This window comes from Ovis canadensis, chromosome 2 (genome assembly GCF_042477335.2).
Source record: "Ovis canadensis isolate MfBH-ARS-UI-01 breed Bighorn chromosome 2, ARS-UI_OviCan_v2, whole genome shotgun sequence".
In the NCBI taxonomy this organism is placed as follows: domain Eukaryota; kingdom Metazoa; phylum Chordata; class Mammalia; order Artiodactyla; family Bovidae; genus Ovis; species Ovis canadensis.
The window spans coordinates 52,970,808-52,991,792 of NC_091246.1; the positions used below are offsets into that span (position 1 = coordinate 52,970,808).

The following is a 20,985-nucleotide window of genomic DNA, read 5'->3' on the forward strand; positions in this document are numbered from 1 at the left end:
TGAGAGTCCCTTGGACTGCAAGGAGATCCAACCAGTCCATTCTGAAGAAGGTCAGCCCTGGGATTTCTTTGGAAGGAATGATGCTATTAAGCTGAAACTCCAGTACTTTCGCCACCTCATGCGAAGAGTTGACTCACTGGAAAAGACTCTGATGCTGGGAGGGATTGCCAGCAGGAGGAGAGGGGACGACAGAGGATGAGATGGCTGGATGGCATCACTGACTCGATGGACGTGAGTCTGAGTGAACTCCGGGAGTTGGTGACGGACAGGGAGGCCTGATGTGCTGCAATTCTTCAGGTCGCAAAGAGTCGGACACAACTGAGCGACTGAACTGAACTGAATGTCTGATATTCTCGCTAAACCATAAACCCTATGAAAGCAGAGACCACGTCTGTTTTTGTTTACCAAATTATGTACCTAATGCTTGTCACAGTGTCTGGCACTATTAACCCCTCAATGAATATTTGCTGAATGGAATACTTACAGGTGTGACATTTAATTTAGTAAGCAATGGACCAAGGGGAGTTAGTCCTAATATCCACCTTAAACATATATGAAAACAGAAATTTTGATTCTCTTCCTGACTCACCTGCCAAACCTCCAACTTACTTCTCCCCATCATCTTGACCTCAGTAAATAGCAACATTTTCCACAAAGTTGCTCAAGGTGAAAATCTAGAAATAATCTTTAATTCTTGCTTCCCTCACTTTCCACATCCAATCCATTAGTGATATATTCTGAATCTGTCCTCTTTAATCCCCATCATCACGCTAAGAATTATCTCCTACCTTGACTACTACAGTGGCGTAATAGCTCTGCTTTGATTCTTATCCTCTTACAATAACTTTTTAAAATTCAGCAGTCAGTGTGATCTAAAACAGAAATGAAAGCATACATCTCTTAAAGGTCCACTGGTTTCTATTTGCACATACAATAATAACCACAATCCTTAAGTGGCCTTTCGCACAGCTCAGTACTATCTGCATGCGTGTGTGCTAAATCGCTTCAGCTGTGTCTGACTCTCCTGAGTTCAGTTCAGTTCAGTTGCTGCTCAGTTGTGTCAGACTCTTTGCAGCCCCATGGACTGCAGCACGCCAGGCCTCCCTGTCCATCACCAACTCCTTGCTTGCTCAGACTTATGTCCATCAAGTTGGTGAGGCCATCTAACCATCTCATCTTCTGTCGTCCCCTTCCCCTCCTGCCTTCAATCTTTTCCAGCACCAGTGTCTTTTCCAATGAGTCAGTTTTTCGCATCAAGTGGCCAAAGTATTGGAGTTTTCAGCTTCAGCATCAGTCCTTCCAATGAACATTCAGGACTGATTTCCTTTAGGATTGACTGGTTGGATCTCCTTGCTGTCCAAGGACTCTCAAGAGTCTTCACCAACACCACAGTTCAAAAGCATCAATTCTTCAGCGCTCAGCATTCTTTATAGTCCAACTCTCAAATCCATACATGACCAAGGGAAAAACCATAGCCTTGACTAGACGGACCTTTGTCAGCAAAGTAACATCTCTGCTTTTTAATGTGCTGTCTAGGTTGGTCATAGCTTTTCTTCCAAGGAGCAACCATCTTTTAATTTCATGGCTGCAGTCACCATCTGCAGTGACTTTGGAACCCTCTAAAGTCTGTCACTGTTTCCATTGTTTCCCCATCTATATACCATGAATTGATGGGATCAGATGCCATGATCTCAGTTTTCTGAATGTTGAGTTTTAAGCCAACTATTTCACTCTCTTTCGCTTTCAACAAGAGGCTCTTTTGTTCTTATTCACTTTCTGCCATAAGGGTGGTGTTGTCTGCGTATCTAAGATTATTGATATTTTTCCCAGCAATCTTGATTTCAGCTTGTACTTCATCCAGCCTTGGTATTTCACATGATGTACTCTGCCTATAAGCTAGATAAGCAGGGTGACAGTATACAGCCTTGACGTACTCCTTTCCTGATTTGGAACTAGTCTGTTGTTTTGTGTACAGTTCTAACTGTTGCTTCTTGACCTGCATACAGATTTCTCAGGAGACAGGTCAGTTGGTCTGGTACTCCCATCTCTTTCAGAATTTTCCACAGTTTGTTGTGATCCACACAATCAAAGGCTTTGGCATAGTCAATAAAGCAGAAGTAGATGTTTTTTTGGAACTCTCTCACTTTTTCAATGATCCAATGGATGTTGGCAATTTGATCTCTGGTTCATTTGCCTTTTCTAAAACCAGCTTGAACATCTGGAAGTTCATGGTTCTTGCACTATTGAAGGCTGGCTTGGAGAATTTTGAACATTACATTGCGAGCGTGTGAGATGAGTTCAATTGTATGGTAGTGTGAACATTCTTTGGCATTGCCTTTCTTTGGGATTGGAATGAAAACTGACCTTTTCCAGTCCTGTGGCCACTGCTGAGTTTCCCAAATTTGCTGGCATATTGTAGCACTTTGACAGCATCATCGTTAAGGATTTGAAATAGCTCAACTGGAATTGTGTCACTAGTTTTTTTTGAAGTGATGCTTCCTAAGGCCCCCTTGACTTCACATCTCAGGATGTGGCTCTAGTCTAGTGATCACACCATCATGGTTATCTGGGTCATGAAGATCTTTCTGTATAGTTCTGTGTATTCTTGCTACTTCTTCTTAATATCTTCTGCTTCTGTTAGGTCCATACCATTTCTGTCCTTTATTGTGCCCATCTTTGCATGAAACGTTCCCTTGGTATCTCTAATTTTCTTGAAGAGATCTCTAGTCTTTCCCATTCTATTGTTTTCTGACTCTCCTGCTGCTGCTGCTAAGTCGATTTAGTCATGTCCAACTCTGTGCGACCCCACAGACGGCAGCCCACCAGCCCTGGCTAATTCACCTGCTCACTATGTTGCAACCATACTGACCTTCAGTTTCTTCTTGCTTCAGGGCCTATGCACTTTCTGGTCCCCATCCTGATCTTTCCTAAGGACAGCACCTTTGGTCTTCACATTTCAGTTCAGAACTTTACCCTCTCAAAGAAGCTTTTCTTGACATCATTATAGAAAGAACCACTCCTCACTACTCACACAATTCTTTATGCTACCCTCTAGTTTCCTTCACAGCATATTTATCACTACTAGAAATCATTTTATTTATCTGTTTATTGTCTATCACCGACTCAATCAACATGAATCTGAGCAATCTCCAGGAGATAGTGAAAGACAGGGAAGCTCCAGTCCATGGGGGTGCAAAGAGTTGGACATGACTTAGTTACTGAACAACAGTCTATTTCCCCTCTACTAGAAATCAAAGCCCTTTGAAAGCAGTAACCCTGAACCTAAAACAGTGCCTGATATATAGTAAGCGTGCAAATTTTTTGCAGTATCTCTTTTGCTCTTAAAAAAAAAACACATTTATAATATATAAAAACCACCTGTTTGACATCATTCTGCTTTCTTCAAAAAGTGGCAAAGGATGAAAGGTATGATTAATGAAAGACTGTTTAAATCTAGGACTATAAGACAGGAACCTTTAGTAGCATACCAGAATAAACTGTTATATCTGGTTTCTCACTCCTTTTACAGTGTGGGCCAAGATAGTTCTACTTGAAAGGAAAGAGAATCTGTTTCTTATTACATTCCTCCAGATAGGCGGTCACTTTTTCTAACTTAAAATTCATTACATTCTTTTTCAGGATCCTAGGCTATTACATAATTTCTTAAATATCAACTTATTGAAACCTAGACCTTAATGTTACATCTTTCTCTCTTTAGTACAATTAGAAAATATCTTAGATAGAAACAGAGCTAGTATCAGGTGACATGACACACAGATTCTCAGACTGTAGCACAAGGTTCCAGCCTATCCTTCAAAGGAAACACTAGAGGTGCTGAGGAGGAGAGCTGGGGGTCAAGGAGACCAGAAAGTACACTGTGGAAGTGTGGCGTTACTCCAATGTACAGGGTGTGGCCAAACTTCACAAGAGATAATAACTAACAAGTCAAATCATTCCTTCCCTCTCCTCCAACAGGAATGAAATCTCCAAGTCAGAACAAATAAGACTTGTAAAATGCTTTATACCAGAGGAGACAGGATTACTCAACCTTGGATGGGGTAAGGAGATGAGAACGAAGACTGAGCAGGAATACAAGTCAGGCCTTTATTGAAACACAATTTAATATTGTTTTCTTAATTTTTGTCTAGGATTGAGGAACATTTTCCACACTTTATACAAATCCACAGTGGAATCCTTTGTTCATTATATTACTCAATGTCCTTTATGTAAGGAAGCAGGCAATATATGCCTAAGAATTTAGTACAAGAGACAATTCTCACTTTTACATCAAACTTGGGGGTTTTCCTTTTTTAGCAAACAATGCAAATTCTGTGTTGTCATGGACGTTTTGAACTGGTAGGGCCTTTAGAAATCTGCTAGCCCAGAATTTCCTAAATTGGGATTGAGGTGCTATGAAGAAAAAAACAGTTCTTTAAGCAAAAAGGTTTCTTTCTTTCTTTGCATAACAATTTTACTGAGATAAAAGTCATGTTAAATTAATAAAACAAGGAGACCACTAGACTGAGTTGGCATCAGTTCCTTAGCAGCCTACCTAAGTAAACCAAAACTTAAGCCTATAATGCCCCAAGGTTAAGAGATCAAAATCCTAAGGACAATCAATCAGGAACAGTCACCTGGGCTTTCCCAAATAAGACACCTGCTCAAACTATAGCCAATCAAATATTTCCTTGCTTCGTCTCCACCTTTTCTATAAAAGTCCTTCCTGAGCTCCTGTTACTTCCCATTTGACACTGTCCAAATTCAAATCAATTTTTGCTCAAATAAACTTGCAATTTTAATATGACCCCGTCTATCTTTTAACAGTAACACATTATAAAATTCATACTTTTAAAGTGTACCATTCAGTTGTTTTTAGTATATTCACAGAATTGTGCTCACTATTTTTCAATTTCAAACATTTTCATCACCCTGAAAAGAAACTTCATACTCATCAGCAGTCATTTCCCCATTTCTCCATTCTCCCAGCAACAAGTTTCTTAACCACAGGAATCTTTGCAAACTATTGTGAACCTAACCTGTTTGTGAATTTATAAGAGAGGGGTACAGTGTACAGTGTTTCCCAAACTTACTTAATAGCTAATATGCATGTGAAGTGAAGTGAAGTCACTCAGTCGTGTCCAACTCTTTGCTACCCCATGGGCTGTAGCCTACCAGGCTCCTCTGTCCATGGGATTTTCCAGGCAATAGCCCTGGAGTGGATTGCCATTTCCTTCTCCAGGGGATCTTACCAACCCAGGGATCGAACCCGGGTCTCCCACATTGTAGAGAGACACTTTACTGTCTGAGCCACCAGGGAAGTGTGTGTATTATCTCCATTATTGCGATAAAAATCTATGATAATCTTGAATCTTTATATACAATAAATGTGGATATTAAAGCACAAAGAATAAAGCTAAGTAAATTTGTTCAAATATTCTTAACTATATTCTACTCTACTATTTCCCACAGAACTGACCAGCTATGGGATAATAGGCAACTAGTTTTCTAATGAATCAAAACTTTGAAAGTGCTTTAATTCAATTTCTTTAACTTACAGAGAAAAAATAGGACCCAGGAAAGTAAGCTGATTTAGCCCCAAATATACAACATTCTTTCTTTCTCCTTTGATTTGTCTAATTGACAGCTTTGTTAGAACTCAATTATAATTAACTATATAACCCCAGGCTCCTGACAATTCTCTCCCTTCTTGAAATACTCTTGGCTTAAACAAAATCCTTTAACTCTTGTAAGCTACCTTGAAACCTGTTGAGGCTGATTTTGCTCTTTCCAGGTGTGTCTCCCTGTGGGCAATGCACTTCTCCACTTTCGCATGTATAAATTCCAGCCATCTTTTAATATCTAGTGAAGCTGGGGCATCATTCAATTATCTTCCCAACCTGAGTGGACATCATCATCTCTCTCCCTGTGTGCACTCACAGCCCTCATCGCTTCATGCGGATACTTCAGCCTGGAATTGGAGCCGCTCCTGTCTTGTGGCACCCCACCCTCTAGCTAAAGCTGGTGGAGGGCAGGAGTTGGCAACAACTACTAAAACCCAGCACGTGGGAGACACTCAGTAAGCACTGAACAGCTTCCTATCCACTCGTGGTCTAATTCCTCCAGAGCAAGAACAAAACTCTCCTCAAGTCAGCCCCCAAAGAGAGAGTTCCCTGATTTCTAATCTCTCCTGCCAGAGCCCAGCGCTGTCTTGGACACACTGCATACCCACAGAGAAGAGCAGCAGAATCGGCTTTAGGAGACTTGGACCTAGTCTCTGCCTGAGATTTCAGAAGTCAGTCAGGCTGTAGAGCACATAAGTGCTCGCTGCCCGAGGTCGGCCTTTCTGAACCGAGGGTCAAGTAACAAGCAACAGTAACTGGCCAGGGTGGAGGTAAGGCGGAGGCCCCTCCAAAATCCCGTCCCACCCTCGCGACGGTCCTGGGCGAAGGCATTTCGCGCTCTTCGGACAGAGACCCGAGCCGGGTGAGAGGATACGGGCTGAACTGAGGGCTCCTGCTCGGTGGGTGACAGGGAAAGGCCTCGAACCCAGGTCACGGCTCCCAGTTCAGGGGATCTGGGCGGAAAGAGGGAGGGTGGAGAGGGGTCCTCCTCGTCCCGCCTCAGTCCCTCCTGCCGCCTGCTGGGACCTCCCGACCCTGGGTCACCAGACTTGGACCGGGTCTGGGGGTCGCCGGCACCCCCGCCCCCTGCTCCGCGCCATCTTGGAGGGCTGAGGCGACCGCTCTGGACCTCCTCGAACCGCTGCTCCAGAAGTTACTCACCCGCACTGCCCGGGGCCAGGCCCCCTGCCACCTCCGCGACCCCAGCCACCGTCAGGAGAAGCAGCAGCGCGCCTCGCGGGGAGGCCCGGACAGTCGCCATGTCCAGGCCTGGGGCTCCAGGGCAGCTTGATGCTCGGACCCAGCCTGCCCGCCGCGGCAACTCGCGGAGGCCCCGCCCCGGTGGCCCGGACCCTTGGTGATTGGCTGCGGCGCGAGACCCCGCCCCTCGGCCGCAAGGATTTTCCAAAACCTGCTGGGGGCGGGAACCTGCCCGAGACCCCGCTCTTTGTTAAGGCCCAGCTAGGTGTCTGTCTGCTTCTGCTGCTGAATCTGGCAGCCGGCGTTCTCCAAGAGGCGAGTCAGAGGATGTCAGGGTTGGGAGGGTCCTAAGGATGACTCGATCTCCCGAGGTTTGCAGATCCGGTCACTGAGGCACAGCGGAGAGACCATTAGCCCAAGGTCACGCCGCAAGTTCTCCTGAGAACTGGGTCACAGGCCAAGGCTGAACCAAAGGGACTTGTCCCTTTCACGCACTTCGATGATCTTAATATCCTTTCTGCCCGACGCTGCCTCACACCCCAAGAGGGCGTGTCATCCGGGACAACTCCACCTCCCCTGAAATCGGAGGGGCTCTGCCTCTGACAATCTCCTGACAAGAGCCCGAGGCAAGAATTCGCCACCAAACCTCTTCGGCACGTGTAGCCTCACTGTGTCTTTGATGTTCTAAGGACACCTGATGTTGCCATCAGGAGAATGTGGAGAGGAGAATGCTTGTGTATCTAAATATGGAGAGCCTTGAAGGCCAGGCTGGGTTTAGACTTTAAGAGACAATTTGGAGGTGGGTCTGCTTATTATCAAAGCGTTCTCCAAACCCCACTCCGTTCCTGTGTCCCTCCTTCTCTCCCTCTCCTTTCCTTTTGTCAATTATGTAATACATTTTCCCCTTTCCTCTTCCTTAAAAAAACAAAAAGCAAACATAACCACTGTTACATTTTTTAATATGGAATATCATTAAATATCCAGTGTTTACATTTTCCTTATTGTCTCATAATTTCCTTTTACAGTTTTCAAGTTCCAACCAAAGTCCATGTATAGAAGTTAATTTGTATGTCTTTTAGGTCTCTGTCTATTCTCTCCTTTAGGAAAATGTGAATAAGTTACAATAATCTTTTTAAAACGTTTGCTCTGGCAACAACCCTCTTGCTTCTCTGAGAGACCACCTCTTTACTTACAAGATGGAATGATGTACAATTATTCAACATGATATCAGAGGCTCTCAGCATTTAGACCCAATCACCTTTATCAGTTTCATCTCACCTTACATCCCACTCCTCCCTAGGAGAGAAGAGTAAAAAAACCTAGATTTGCGCTGATATGGTAGCCACTAGCCACATGTGGCTGTTGAGTACTTGAAACATAGCAATTCCAAACTGAAATATGCTGGAACCGGATTTGGAAGACTTAGTATGAAAACAAGAACCTTGCTTATTTAACTTATGTGCAGAGCACATCATGCGAAATGCCAGACTGTACAAAGCACAAGCTGGAATCAAGATTGCCAGGAGAAATATCAATAACCTCAGATATGCAGATGACACCACCCTTATGGCAGAAAGTGAAGAGGAACTAAAGAGCCTCTTGATGAAAGTGAAAAAGGAGAGTGAAAAAGCTGACTTAAAACTCAACATTCAGAAAACTAAGATCATGGCATCTGGTCCCATCACTTCATGGCAAATAGATGGGGAAACAATGGAAACAGTGACAGACTATTTTCTTGGGTTCCAAAATCACTGCAGATGGTGACTGTAGCAATGAAATTAAAAGATGCTTGCTCCTTGAAAGAAAAGCTATGACAAGCCTAGCATATTAAAAAGCAAAGACATTCCTTTACCGACAAAGGTCCATCTACTCAAAGTTATGGTTTTTCCAGTAGCCACGTATGGATACGAGAGTTGAACCATAAAGAAAGCTGAGCACCAAAGAATTGATGCTTTTGAGCTGTGGTGTTGAAGACTCTTGAGAGTCCCTTGGACTGCAAGAAGATCAAACCAGTCAATCCTAAAGGTAATCAGTCCTGAATATTCACTGGAAGGACTGATGCTGATGCTGATGCTGAAACTCCAACACTTTGGCCACCTGATGTGAAGAACTGACTTACTAGAAAAGGCCCTGATGCTGGAAAAGATTGAAAGCAGGAGGAGAAGGGGATGACAGGAGATGAGATGTTTGGATGGCATCACCGACTCAATGGACATGAGTTTGAGCAAGCTCTGGAAGTTGGTGATGGACAGGGAAGCCTGGCGTGCTGCAGTCCATGGGGTCGCAAAGAGTCGGACATGACTGAGCGACTGAACTGAAGATGTTATTAAAACTAATTTCACCTTTTTTTAAAAACTTGTTTTTGTTTTAAAATGACTTTATTTTTTAGAGTGGTCTTAGGCTCACAGAAAAACTAAGCACATTACAGAGATTTCTCATATACCCCCTGCTTCAACATACAATATACTCACAGACCCCTCCACTATCAACATCCCACACCTCAGTGGTGCATTTGTTATAATTGATGAAGCTGCACTGCCACATCATTATCACCTGAAGTCCCCAGTTTACCTTAGAGTTCATTCTTGGCTTTACACATTCTGTGGGTTTTGACAAATGTATAATGACATATAGCCACCATTATTCTTTTTACTTTTTTTAATGTGACTGTTAGAAAACTTAAAATTGTGTATATGGTTCACTTTGGGGTTCATATAGTTCTATTGTACAGTGCTGGTGTAATTACTTTTCATTTTAAACAAAGGTTAATGCTTAGAGATCATCTTTAAAGTGCCACTTTTAAAAAATGTTACCCATCAATGATTTTTTCCTGAGCTCAAAACATGTTTCTATATTTCAGATAAATAAAACCCATCTAATCTTTTGATCCATTTTTTGTGTATTATGATTTCCCCATGATTTTACTTTCATTTCTTTATAAAGTATTTCCAGTAAGCTTCCTGGAGAAATCATATAGTTGGTTGCTTTTTTAAAAAAATTTAATATGATATTTGCCTTTTAATGCGAGTGTTTGGATTTAATGTAATTATTGATATATGGTTGAGTTTAAATCTGTCTTGCAATTTGTTTTCTATTTACTCCCGTTGTTCTTTTTTCCTTTTCCCTACTTTTCCTACCTTCTCTCAGAACAATAAAAGTGTTTGGAGTGTTGTTTTTATTATTTCATTATATCTCTTCTGTTGGCTTATCAGCTCTACTTCTTTGTTTTATTTTTCAGTAGGTGCACTAGAGTTTAGTATACAGTTTAACTTATTACAGTTCACCTTCAAATAATAATTATCACTTCATGTCAAATGTAAGACGTGACACCAGTATACTTCCGTTTTCTCCTCCCATCTTTTGTGCTAACGTTATCATACATTTTGCTTCCATGCACTGTTATTATTTTGCTTTAAATAGTCAATTATTTAAGAGATTATAAAATGAGAAACTGTGTTTTATATTTACCCATATGTCAAGCATTTCTGATGCTCCTCATTCCTTTATGTAACTCCAGATTTCTCTTTGGTATCTAGAGGAAGATAAATATTTTGATTAAGAACATGGCAGGTTTTGCTGATTTTAATTAACTAGGACCCCATACATTGGTTTTGGGAGTTTATGCATACTATTAATACATTCCTGAAGTTAATTTTTAATAGAAATGATTTTTCTCGGTTTATTTAGTTTAAACACATTTTCTTACCAATCAGAGTCAGTCCCTCCACTCCCATCAGTCCCCAGCAACTTGACTCACTGGGATGGGGAAGGAAGCAAGCCCCTGGAAAAGGGAGGCTGTAGTGGGCTGGGACACAGAACCCCAGAGGGGCTTGAGATAAGAGGGGATCTGAGCCTTGTCTCCCATGGAGCTCAGAGAAGTGACATACCTCATAAAGCTCCCCTGCCCTTTGGTTGCAAATGTGTCCTGTTCCTTGCTCCCCATCGAGAATGACACAGAAGAGGAGCTAAGTGTTTTCTGTCTCTGGCTCAGATGGTAAAAAATCTGCCCAACAATGCAGGAGACTCGCGTTCGATACCTGGGTCAGGAAGATCCCCTGGAGAAGAGAACGGCAACCAGTATTCTTGCCTGGAGAATTCCATGGACAGAGGAGCCTGGCGGGCTACAGTCCATAGGGTTGCAAAGAGTTGGACACGACTGAGTGACTAACACAGGAGCTGAGAGAGCTGAGAGCCCAAAGAGGCCTCCAGATCAGAACAAGGAGGCTGTAACTGGTATCTGCATGGTCTACACAACTGGATGCCAGATGAGAATGCAGGTATCAGTGGGGATTGATTATGACGACTGAGGACCAGATGTCCTGCCTTCTTCCCCAGTCCCAGCTGGTGGGTTTGACTTTCTATTTTTCCTCTCAAAACTATGGAGGGGGTTGGGGAGAGGCCTTGACTCAGCTGAGATCCTACTGAATTGACTGAGATTAAGTTTCAGTCGTTCGGCAGGAAGGGGACTTGCAGAGACAAGTAGCTGTTGATCAAAGATTTGTGCAGCCCTGCTACAAACTGTCGCTTAGAAGCAACTGCCCAGCCAGAGCAAACATTTTCTGAGTGCTATCATGTTCTCTGTTCAGTTTACTGCCTGTGACTATAACCTTGGAGAACAAAGGATCCCATGCCTTGGAGCAAAATCGGTATTTGACAGTCCCATTGCCCCTATATTGAGATCTCACAGGACGAGAGAAGCCCTGACACCAAGTCATTCAATAAGAACACATTATAAAACTTAACATTGTGACCTCAGTCTGTGATGCTGGTACACTATCTTGCCAGCGTCCAGTAAGCCCTCTAAACATATGAGCCTGTGAGTATGAAATTGTCCCCATTCTCTACTTTCCTTGCCTTCTTACTTCAGCAATTTTCAAACTTAAAAAATATTATTTTTATTTTTTAGCAATGGAACCCTTTTCCCAACAAAATCTTACAGAGTTCTACCATATAAAATAGAATAAAAAAAGCTACATTTATTTTCTCAGTTCAAATATATAATTAATAATAATTAATTGGCTCAAAGACAATAAATGAGATTTCAGATAATAAATGAAATTTTGATGAACGCAAAAACTTGAAATTGGGAATATGTATGATAATTGTGGGCTTCCCTGGTAGCTCAGCTGGTAAAGAATCTGCCTGCAATGCAGGAGACCCTGGTTCAATTCCTGGGTCAGGAAGATTCCCTGGAGAAGGAATAGGCCACCCATTCCAGTATTCTTTGGCTTCCCTGGTGGCTCAAATTGTAAAGAATCCGCCTGCGATGTGGGACGCCTGGGTTCAATCCCTGGGTTGGGAAGATCCCCTGGAGGAGGGCATGGCAACCCACTCCAGTATTCTTGCCTAGAGAATCCCTGTGGACAGAGGAGTCTGGCAGCCTGTATTATAGTCCATGGCGTCCCAAAGAGTTGGACACGAATGAATGACTAAGCACAGCACAGCATAATAATTGTAGTCACACCAGTTTGGCTTCCATTTCTGTACTTTGTTTTGGTTGCCTGTTGTAGAGAAAATCCTGCTTCATACAGATGAGTAGTTTGTAAAGGGTCTTGGTTTTTGAATTAGCCCACCTTGCGTTCTCTGACTACTCTTCGTTCAAATTAACATGGTATCTTGAAAAAGAAATATTGACAGATTTTTATTTCAATACTGACTCAGGAACACTTATGTCGATACCAAAATCTGCACGTGGATATTTGTAGCAGCTTTGTTCATAACTGCTAAAACTTGGAAGCAACCAAATGTCTTTTAGTAGGTAAGTGGTTAAATTAACTGTGATACCTCCATACAATGGAAGATTGTTGAGCAATAAAAAGAAATGAGCTAGTCAAACCACAAAGAGTGTCTTATGGAAGGAGAGAAGGTTAGCACCCCCCTTGACAAGGATGGAAGAGGCCCTTGGGCCTGACAACACACAGACGGTTAAGGCATCGATACCTACTTTGTGGCATCTAACCACTATTTTTAAAAGGGGACGGTGGCAGCAGAGGATGAGATGGTTAGACAGCATCACCAACTCAATAGACATGAGTCTGAGCAAACTCCGGGAGACAGTGAAGGACAGTGAAGCTTGACATGCTGCAGTCCATGGGGTCGCAAAAAGTCAGGCACAACTTAGCAACTGAATAGAACAGAATACTAATCATGATGTTGGAAATTAAAAAAAAAAAGAAAACCAATATCAACAGCAAAAAACCACCCCACAAAAAGACAGGGATGAAACTTAAAAAGGCATATTTTCTGATTGAAAGAAGCCAATCTGAAAATGTTACATACCTTCAGATTCCAACTCAATAACATTCTGGAAAAGGCAAAATTACAGAGACAATAAAAAGATTAGGGATTGCCAGGGGCTAAAGGGGGAGGCCGGAGAAGGCAATGGCACCCCACTCCAGTACTCTTGCCTGGAAAATCCCATGGATGGAGGAGCCTGGTAGACTGCAGTCCATGGGGTCGCCAAGAGTCGGACACGACTGAGCAACTTCACTTTCACTTTTCACTTTCATGCATTGGAGAAGGAAATGGCAACCCACTCAAGTGTTCTTGCCTGGAGATTCCCAGGGATGAGGGAGCCTGGTGGGCTACCATCAACGGGGTTGCACAGAGTCGGAGACAACTGAAGCGACTTAGCAGCAGCAAAGGGGGAGGGAGGGGTGTAGAGGCAGAGCACAGAGGATTTTCAGGTCAGTTAAAGTGTTCTGTTTAAAACTATAATGCTGGATACATGTTATTATACATTTGTCCAAACCTACACACCAGGAGTGAACTCTAAACTATGAATTCTGGGTGATGATGTGTCAATATAGATTCATTGATTGTAACAAAGATACCATTCTGCTGGTGGATGTTGACAGTGGGAGAGGATGTGGGCAGAGGGGGACCTGGCATATGGAAACTCTCAGTACTTCCTGCCCAGTTTTGCTGTGAACCTAAACTTGCTCTAAAAAACAAACTGTACTGATTTTTAAAATGCCAGTTTGACATTAAAAGTAAAAAAATATTGATTCACTAATAAAGTTTGGATAATTGCTCAAATTTCTTATCATAAATGTAGTCAGAGAAGTAACACTCCCAAAGGTCTGGTTAACTCCAATACTATATATAATGTGATGTTATTACTGTGTGACCACTCACATGTTCCTTTGTCATTGTGCAATTGGCTATGACACTATGATGAGAATATGCACCAGCAGATGATTCTGAGCTTTGCCCAACGCTTAACTGGAAACAGTGCACATTTGTATTCCTTAGTACTATTATACGTAAGCAGTTGAGCGTGGGCTTGGATTTGAGAAATGATCAGTGCAGATTTACACTTTTTCTAATCAAGGACACATTCAAAGAAGATAAAAGAAATATGCAGAGATGGTAGGAAAAGATTTATTCTGAGGTCTATGAACAGCAATCAACTCAACAACACACATACTATTGTGATAGTGGTTTCTTGTATGTCAAAAATCAAAATGCAAGTTTGTGTGTGTCCATGGTCTTACTTAAAAGTTATTTAGTTATTTAGTTTATACATTAAAGAAGCTCAAATCAAATATTTGTAGAGCCCATTTGGGAGCAGCTTGATTAGACTATATTATTCAAGAGTTTTGTACAAGAGTTTTGTATGTTGGAACATGTCTGTTTTAATTCTGATACCCTCTTTCTCTTCCAAAATAATGAATCATGCTCTCTTCCACAGCTGGAATAAATATGTCATTCTGTTGTCTTTTTTCGCTTTGTATAATCATGATGGTGTTTACGTTTAATTCTAATCCATCCTGTTTCTGGCAGCATGTGGTGTGATGCATGTATCAAAGGCAAACCTTCATTCAGTTGAATGTCACTGTTGTCCCACTGTTTATTAAAAACTGGTTCCTCTTCATGCTATTAATTTTGACCTGATGTGTATATGTATTAAATTCTTGTAGTTGGAATTAATTTTCCGGTATCTCGTAACCACTGATTTTACATACAAAAAAATATCAACACTTAAAAAAAAAAGCCAATGGTCTGTTGTTCAGTAATTGTTACATTTTAGTAAGTTCAAATCTGGCAGGAAGACTCCAACATCATTACCTTCAAAAGATCCTTGTTCAATTATACTTTACAAGCTCAGTAGAGTCTTCTGGGGAATTAAAAATAAGAAACAACTTTGTTTCTAAGCCCAGTTTTCCTATTGGCCTTACCACAGACACAGTAAAATTTGAATTGTTGTAGGGTAGAGACCAGGAGAAGGCAATGGCAACCCATTCCGGTCCTGTTGCCTGGAAGGTCCCATGGGCGGGGGAGACTGGTGGGCTGCAGTCCGTGGGGTCGCGAAGAGTCGGACACGACTGAGCAACTTCACTTTCACTTTTCACTTTCATGCATTGGAGAAGGAAATGGCAACCCACTCCAGTGCTCTTGCCTGGAGAATCCCAGGGAAGGTGGAGCCTGGTGGGCTGCCGTCTATGGGGTCGCACAGAGTCTGACACGACTGAAGCGACTTAGCAGTAACAGCCTCAGAGACCAGAAATGTGAATATTAAAGAAGTTCTTTCATTTGTTATAATTTGAGAGCTTCCACCTTAAAACATTAAGATTATTGTCTTATATGTATACTCTCAAGCCCCTGGTCCATCACTCTGCCTTCCTTTATACTCCCAAAACACTCACCATTTTTCCCCTGACGCAGTCTGTCATGTCTAGAATTATGTTTGTTCTCAAATATTTGGTACTTTTACTAGTGTAAATAAGATATTATTTCTGTTTTATTTTTGCTCTATATTGATGGAATGTAGGAATACAATTGACATTTGAGAAGTTATTTCTATATCCTTAACTTTCCTGAACTCTTAGTACCAATAATATTTTTCTAGTTAATACTTAGAAATACAATCATTATGTTTTCTGTAGAAATTGACATCTGTTTCTTCCTCTGCTATGTTAATACCTCTTATTTTGTACTTGACAACATTTTTATATCTATCTGCACTTGACTGCACTTTAGTGCTATTTGAAATGGGAATGGCTGGTTTCTGGTCTAGCATGGAAAAAGCTTGGGAGATGCCATACTGTACTAACAAGCAAAAATCTGAACAGACTTATTGGTAAACCAACAATTCTTCTTAGACCTGGAAGAGAAGTGAGGTCACAGGGCAAACTGCTACCCCCAAATTGGAGAGAGCAGCCTGGGTTGCTGATGCTGGAGGACTTGGTACCTGCAGCAGTTGCTTCCTTGCCTCTCTCCTCAGTCCCTTGTCCCTAGTCCCAAGTCTTGCAGGGCCTACTACTCAGAGGTACAGCATCACCTAGGAACTTGGCAGAGATCCAGAATCTCCAGCCTCACCTCTGACTCAATGAGTCTGGATCGGTATTTTCACAACCTCCCCAGGTGACCCAGGAACCTTTTCAGGTTTCACAAGTACTGACCTCAGGAGCTTGCAGAAATGTCCACCAGATGGCAGGTTTGCAGCAGGCACAGGTATCCAGAGACACCACTGGCCACCCAAGTTCATTGGCATAAAGCAGCTATGATGTGATGTCACCGTGGTTATGCACAAAGTCAACCATTTCTAGCCAGCACTTCTAGAAATTCGAAGCTCTTTCCTTCTAGGTTCTTAGATAGAAGCTTCCGTTGCCTATGAAACAAAGGCATGATGGTCAGTCTACTTTTTAGTTTTACTCACATGGTCCACAATGTGAACCTTGGGAGACTCCCTTCTGTTTGCTGGGTTCTCACTTCTCTACCAGGACAATGGGGAGTTTGGAGACCATGTGTTCTGGAGTCTGAAAATCTATGACAGTCACTCAGTTAGGTGTTTCTGACTCACCACAGCAGCCTTCACATCCTTGTTCCTCAGGCTGTAGATGGGGTTGACCATGGGGGTCATCACCCCATAGAAGAGGGAGGTGAGCTTTTCTGCAAGGTCCTGTTTGTCTGCCCCCAGGGGGTCCTTGGATTTGCGCTTCCCATACATGAAGAGGTTGGTCCCATAGAAGATGACCACAACTGTGAGGTGGGCAGAGCAGGTGGAGACCTTTTTCTTCCCTACTACTGAAGAGATCCTCAGGACAGTAGCAGTGATGAACACATGGCAGAAAAAAGATGAACAGAACTGAGATGTCCATGAAAATAACAGTTGTTATCCCCACGCTGATCACACTGATGGAGATGTTAGCACAGCCCATGGCACTTCAGGACAGCCAGGATCTCACAGGTGAAGTGGTTGATGATGTTGCCCCCACGGAAGGGCAGCCTCACAGCCTGGGTTGTCTGAACTACAGAGTTGGTGATACCAGCTGCTCAGGAGCCAACAGCCATGGGCAGGTAGGCAGCCTTGCTCACGATGACAGAGTACCTTAGGGAGTTGCAGATGGCTACATAGCAGTGAAGTGCCATCATGCTCAGGAGCACATACTCTGTTCCCACAATGGTGAAGAGAGGAACATCTGCATGGCACAGGCTGAGAAGGAGATGGTTTTCCTGGGGGTCAGGAAGCGGTCAAAGATGAGGGGGACTGAGGAGGTTGTGTAGCAGATGTCCAGGAAGGAGAGGTTCCCCAGGAAGAAGTACATGGGCGTGCTCAGGCAGGAGTCAAGGATGGTCAACAGGATGAGGACCCCATTGCCCAGCAGGATCACCAGGTACATGAGCAGGATAAGCACAAAGAGCTTTCTCCAGCTTTGGGTGGGCTGACAGGCCTAGGCAAATGAACTCCACCAGAGGGGAGGTCTGATTGGACCTGTCCACAGCGCGTCTGCTCTGTCACCTGCAGGAACTCAGAAGCTCAACCTCAGCACTCTCTGACTGAAGTGCTGGCTTGCTAGTGAGGAATGCCCTCTCTGGTGAGCAAGAGGAAAACAACTTTAACGATGGTTTCTCTGCGGTTCTCAGTAAGATTCTGGGGACTAGAAAAGAATCTAGTTTGTCCTCTTAAGCTACCCTCTGTGCAAGAGACATCTGAGATGCCCCAGTGGGGATTTAATTCACCTGATCAGACATACTCATTTCTACTGAAATATCCTAGATGGTGGACTTCTCTTGTTAAATCTTGGTCAGAGAGGTAGCATTAAAACATAAATTGTTGTTCAGTCACCCAGTCGAGTCTAACTCTTTGCGACCCCATGGACTGCAGCATGCTAGGCCTCCCTATCCCTCACCATCTCCTGAAGTTTGCCCAAGTTCATGTTCATTGCACTGGTGATGCCATCCAGCCATCTCATGCTCTGATACCTTCTTCTCCTTCTGCCCTCCATCATTCCCAGAATCAGGGACTTTTGCAATGAGTCATCTGTTCGCATTAGGAGACCAAAATACTGGAGCTTCAGTTTCAGCATCAGTCCTTCCAATGAGTATTCAGGGTTGATTTCCCTAAAAGATTGACTGGCTTGATCTCCTTGCTGTCCAAGGGACTCTCAAGAGTCTTCTCCAGCACCACAGTTCAAAGGGGCATCAATTCTTTGGTACTCTACCAACTCTCACAACCATACGTGACCACTGGGAAGACCATAGCCTTGACTATATGGACCTTTGTTGGCAGAGTAGTGTCTCTGCTTTTCAACACACTGTCTAGGTTTGGCAAAGCTTTCCTGCCAAGAAGCAATCGTCTTCTGACTTCATGGCTGCAGTCATCATTTGAAGTGATTTTAGAGCCCAAGAAGAGGAAATCTGTCACTACTTCCACCTCTTCGCCTTCTATTTGCTATGAAGTAATGGGGCCGGATGCCATGATCTTAGTTTTTTTTAATATTTAGTGTTAAGCTGGCTTTTTCACTCTCCTCGTTCACTCTCATCAAGAGGTTCTTTAGTTCCTCTTTGCTTTCTGCCATTAAGGTGGTATCATCCACATATCTGAGGTTGTTGATGTTTTTCCCACCTATCTTGATTCCAGCTTTTAACTCATCCAGGTTGGAATTTCTCATGATATGCTCAGCATATAGGTTAAATAAACAGGGTGACAACAGACAGCCTTGTCATACCCCTTTCTCAATCCCGAATCAATCAGTTGTTCCATACAGGGTTCTAACTGTTGCTTCTTGACCCACATACAGGTTTCTCAGGAGACAGGTGAGATGGTCTGTATTTCCATCTCTTTAAGAGCTTTCCACAGTTTGCTTCCACATGTACATTACCACATGTAAAATAGACAGCCAGTGGGAATCTACTGTATGATGCAGGGAGCTCAATCTGGTGCTCTGTGACAACCTAGAGGGGTAGGATGGGGTGGCAGGTGGGAGTTGGAAGGGCGTTTCAAGAGGGAGGGGCTATATGTATACCTATGGCTGAGTCATGTTCATGTATGGCAGAAACCAACACAACATTGTAAAGCAATTATTCTCCAATTAAAAATTAAAAAAAAAATCTTAGTCAGAAAAGTGAGTCCAGGTTCACTTCATACTTTTCTCCCTTGGTGTCCAGGGATGGTGAAATGATCAGCCCTGAAGCCACAGCTCTTGGCAGGCTTTCTTTGCTTCATAGTATCCTCACAGAAACATCTTTTGACCTCCCCCTTTCCTCCTGTAATAGACAACCAGGCCCCAGGCCATCCTCTCATCTGTCCCTTCATCCCATCCTGTTTTCCTGTCTCCATCCATCAGCCAACATGACTCACTCACACATGACTCTGAAACCCCACAGCCTTTCAGGAATGATGCACTGGCTCTAAAAGAGACAACAATTCCAAGGAGAGGGTACTGATGGGTCACTTTGAAAGGGCAGGCTGGACAGGAAGGTCACCTGGGGAAGGTAAGGAGGGTGAGGGCTGGACTTGGGCAGCTGTGTTGTGGAGTATGGTTGCATTCTAAGGAGTTAATCATCCCCCTGGCTGCAGTGCCATCCTGGCGAGTTTGAACTGATGCTCCGGGAAACCAGGCTGCATTTAACAGCCACAATCTCAGCCTCTGGAGAGCCCCAGTTCCCTGGTTTATATCTCATTCCATTGCCACTGAAGTCAGGCTAATGCCTCATCCCTGACTCTGAAGACCTCAGTCTTAGAAAAGGAAATTCCAAACATCTAGTCTCACTGAATTTTTGTTTGTATATCCAAGCTACATCCAATAATCCAACAGGATCATTAAGCAATATTCCTGTCCACCAATGAAGATCTCATTACCTTTTTAGTAAGCCCATTCTAGCTTTATAAATCTTGTATTATCTGAAAATTTTGTCTCTTGGGTCAAATCTCTTAATATCTTCCTGGTTCTAATACTAGCTCTGCTCCCTGGCATGTCACCCCTTTCTGCCCCATAATAGCTCATCAGAGATCTAAAGATAAAGATGATTTTCTTAATTCTCCTCTTTTCTTGGGTCACACCCTGTGCCAGGCAAATCCAAATGTCTATGATAGAATCCAGGCATCAGGTCTTGTTAAAGCTCCCCAGATGGCTTCAACGTTTGGCCAAAGTTGAGAACACTATCCTAACTTTGTATCCCAGGTATTCCATTCTGCCCTTAGGACTTTTTAAAAACAAACAGGCACCAACAGACAAACAAATCAAAGTCTTTAGAGACTTTTGTGATTTCTTCCTGGACATTTGCTTGATCAAAAGACTTTCCTGGAATAAGCAATAGCCAGTGACAGGTTTTGAAGACAAGCCATCTTCACCTTCCTTGGGCTTTTCTGAGGCCCTATTACCAGTCACATTATACCCTCTGGCCCTAAATGCAAAGGTCAGAATGACTTAAATGACATAAATGACTGACTGCCTGTCTTCCCTGACTCTTTCCCACATAGGTGGGGTCTGCAGGAACTCTGTCAGGGGCCCCATACCTCTGAGGTCAGAGTCCCTCTCTGACCCAGGGTCTGGATGTTATGAATCCCCTTGAACAGCTCTTCTTCCACTGGAGGAAGGAAGACATATGGCTTATTCATGAGTGGAATCACGGTTCCAACCTCCTCCTTCCTGTCATAAGAATAAAGATGAGGAATGTTTCCCTTTGGCATCGCTTAAGCCCAATAAATTTGATTTGGAAGTAATTCATGTTTGAAAAGATTTTCCGAAATACTTTCTTTAGTTCAGTTCAGTTCAGTCTCTCGGTTGTGTCTGACTCTTTGTGACCCCATGGACTGCGGCACGCCAGGCCTCCCTGTCCGTCACCAACTCCCAGAGTTTACTCAAATTCATGTCCAACCATCTCATCCTCTGTCATCCCCTTCTCCTCCAGCTTTCAATCTTTCCCAGCATCAGCG

General features: G+C 43.1%; 1 protein-coding gene, 1 non-coding gene and 1 pseudogene across 2 annotated transcripts in view; 1 reads left to right on the forward strand and 2 right to left on the reverse strand.

The window, feature by feature from the left end:
- RECK (reversion inducing cysteine rich protein with kazal motifs) overlaps window positions 1-7,328 on the reverse strand; it is an 83,471-nt gene extending 76,143 nt beyond the window's left edge. Inside the window, exon 1 of the mRNA XM_069574075.1 lies at window positions 6,783-7,328. Within this exon, the coding sequence (XP_069430176.1) occupies window positions 6,783-6,882 (100 nt within the window). The 5' untranslated portion in view covers window positions 6,883-7,328. The remainder of the gene's footprint in view (window positions 1-6,782) is intronic.
- A 5,337-nt stretch (window positions 7,329-12,665) lies between these two features.
- On the forward strand, window positions 12,666-12,791 carry LOC138434928 (U6atac minor spliceosomal RNA). The gene has a single exon (XR_011254985.1). It is a non-coding gene; the product is annotated as a U6atac minor spliceosomal RNA (small nuclear RNA).
- A 2,832-nt stretch (window positions 12,792-15,623) lies between these two features.
- Window positions 15,624-20,739, reverse strand: LOC138432351 (olfactory receptor 13C7-like; annotated as a pseudogene).
- Window positions 20,740-20,985: the final 246 nt, after the last annotated feature.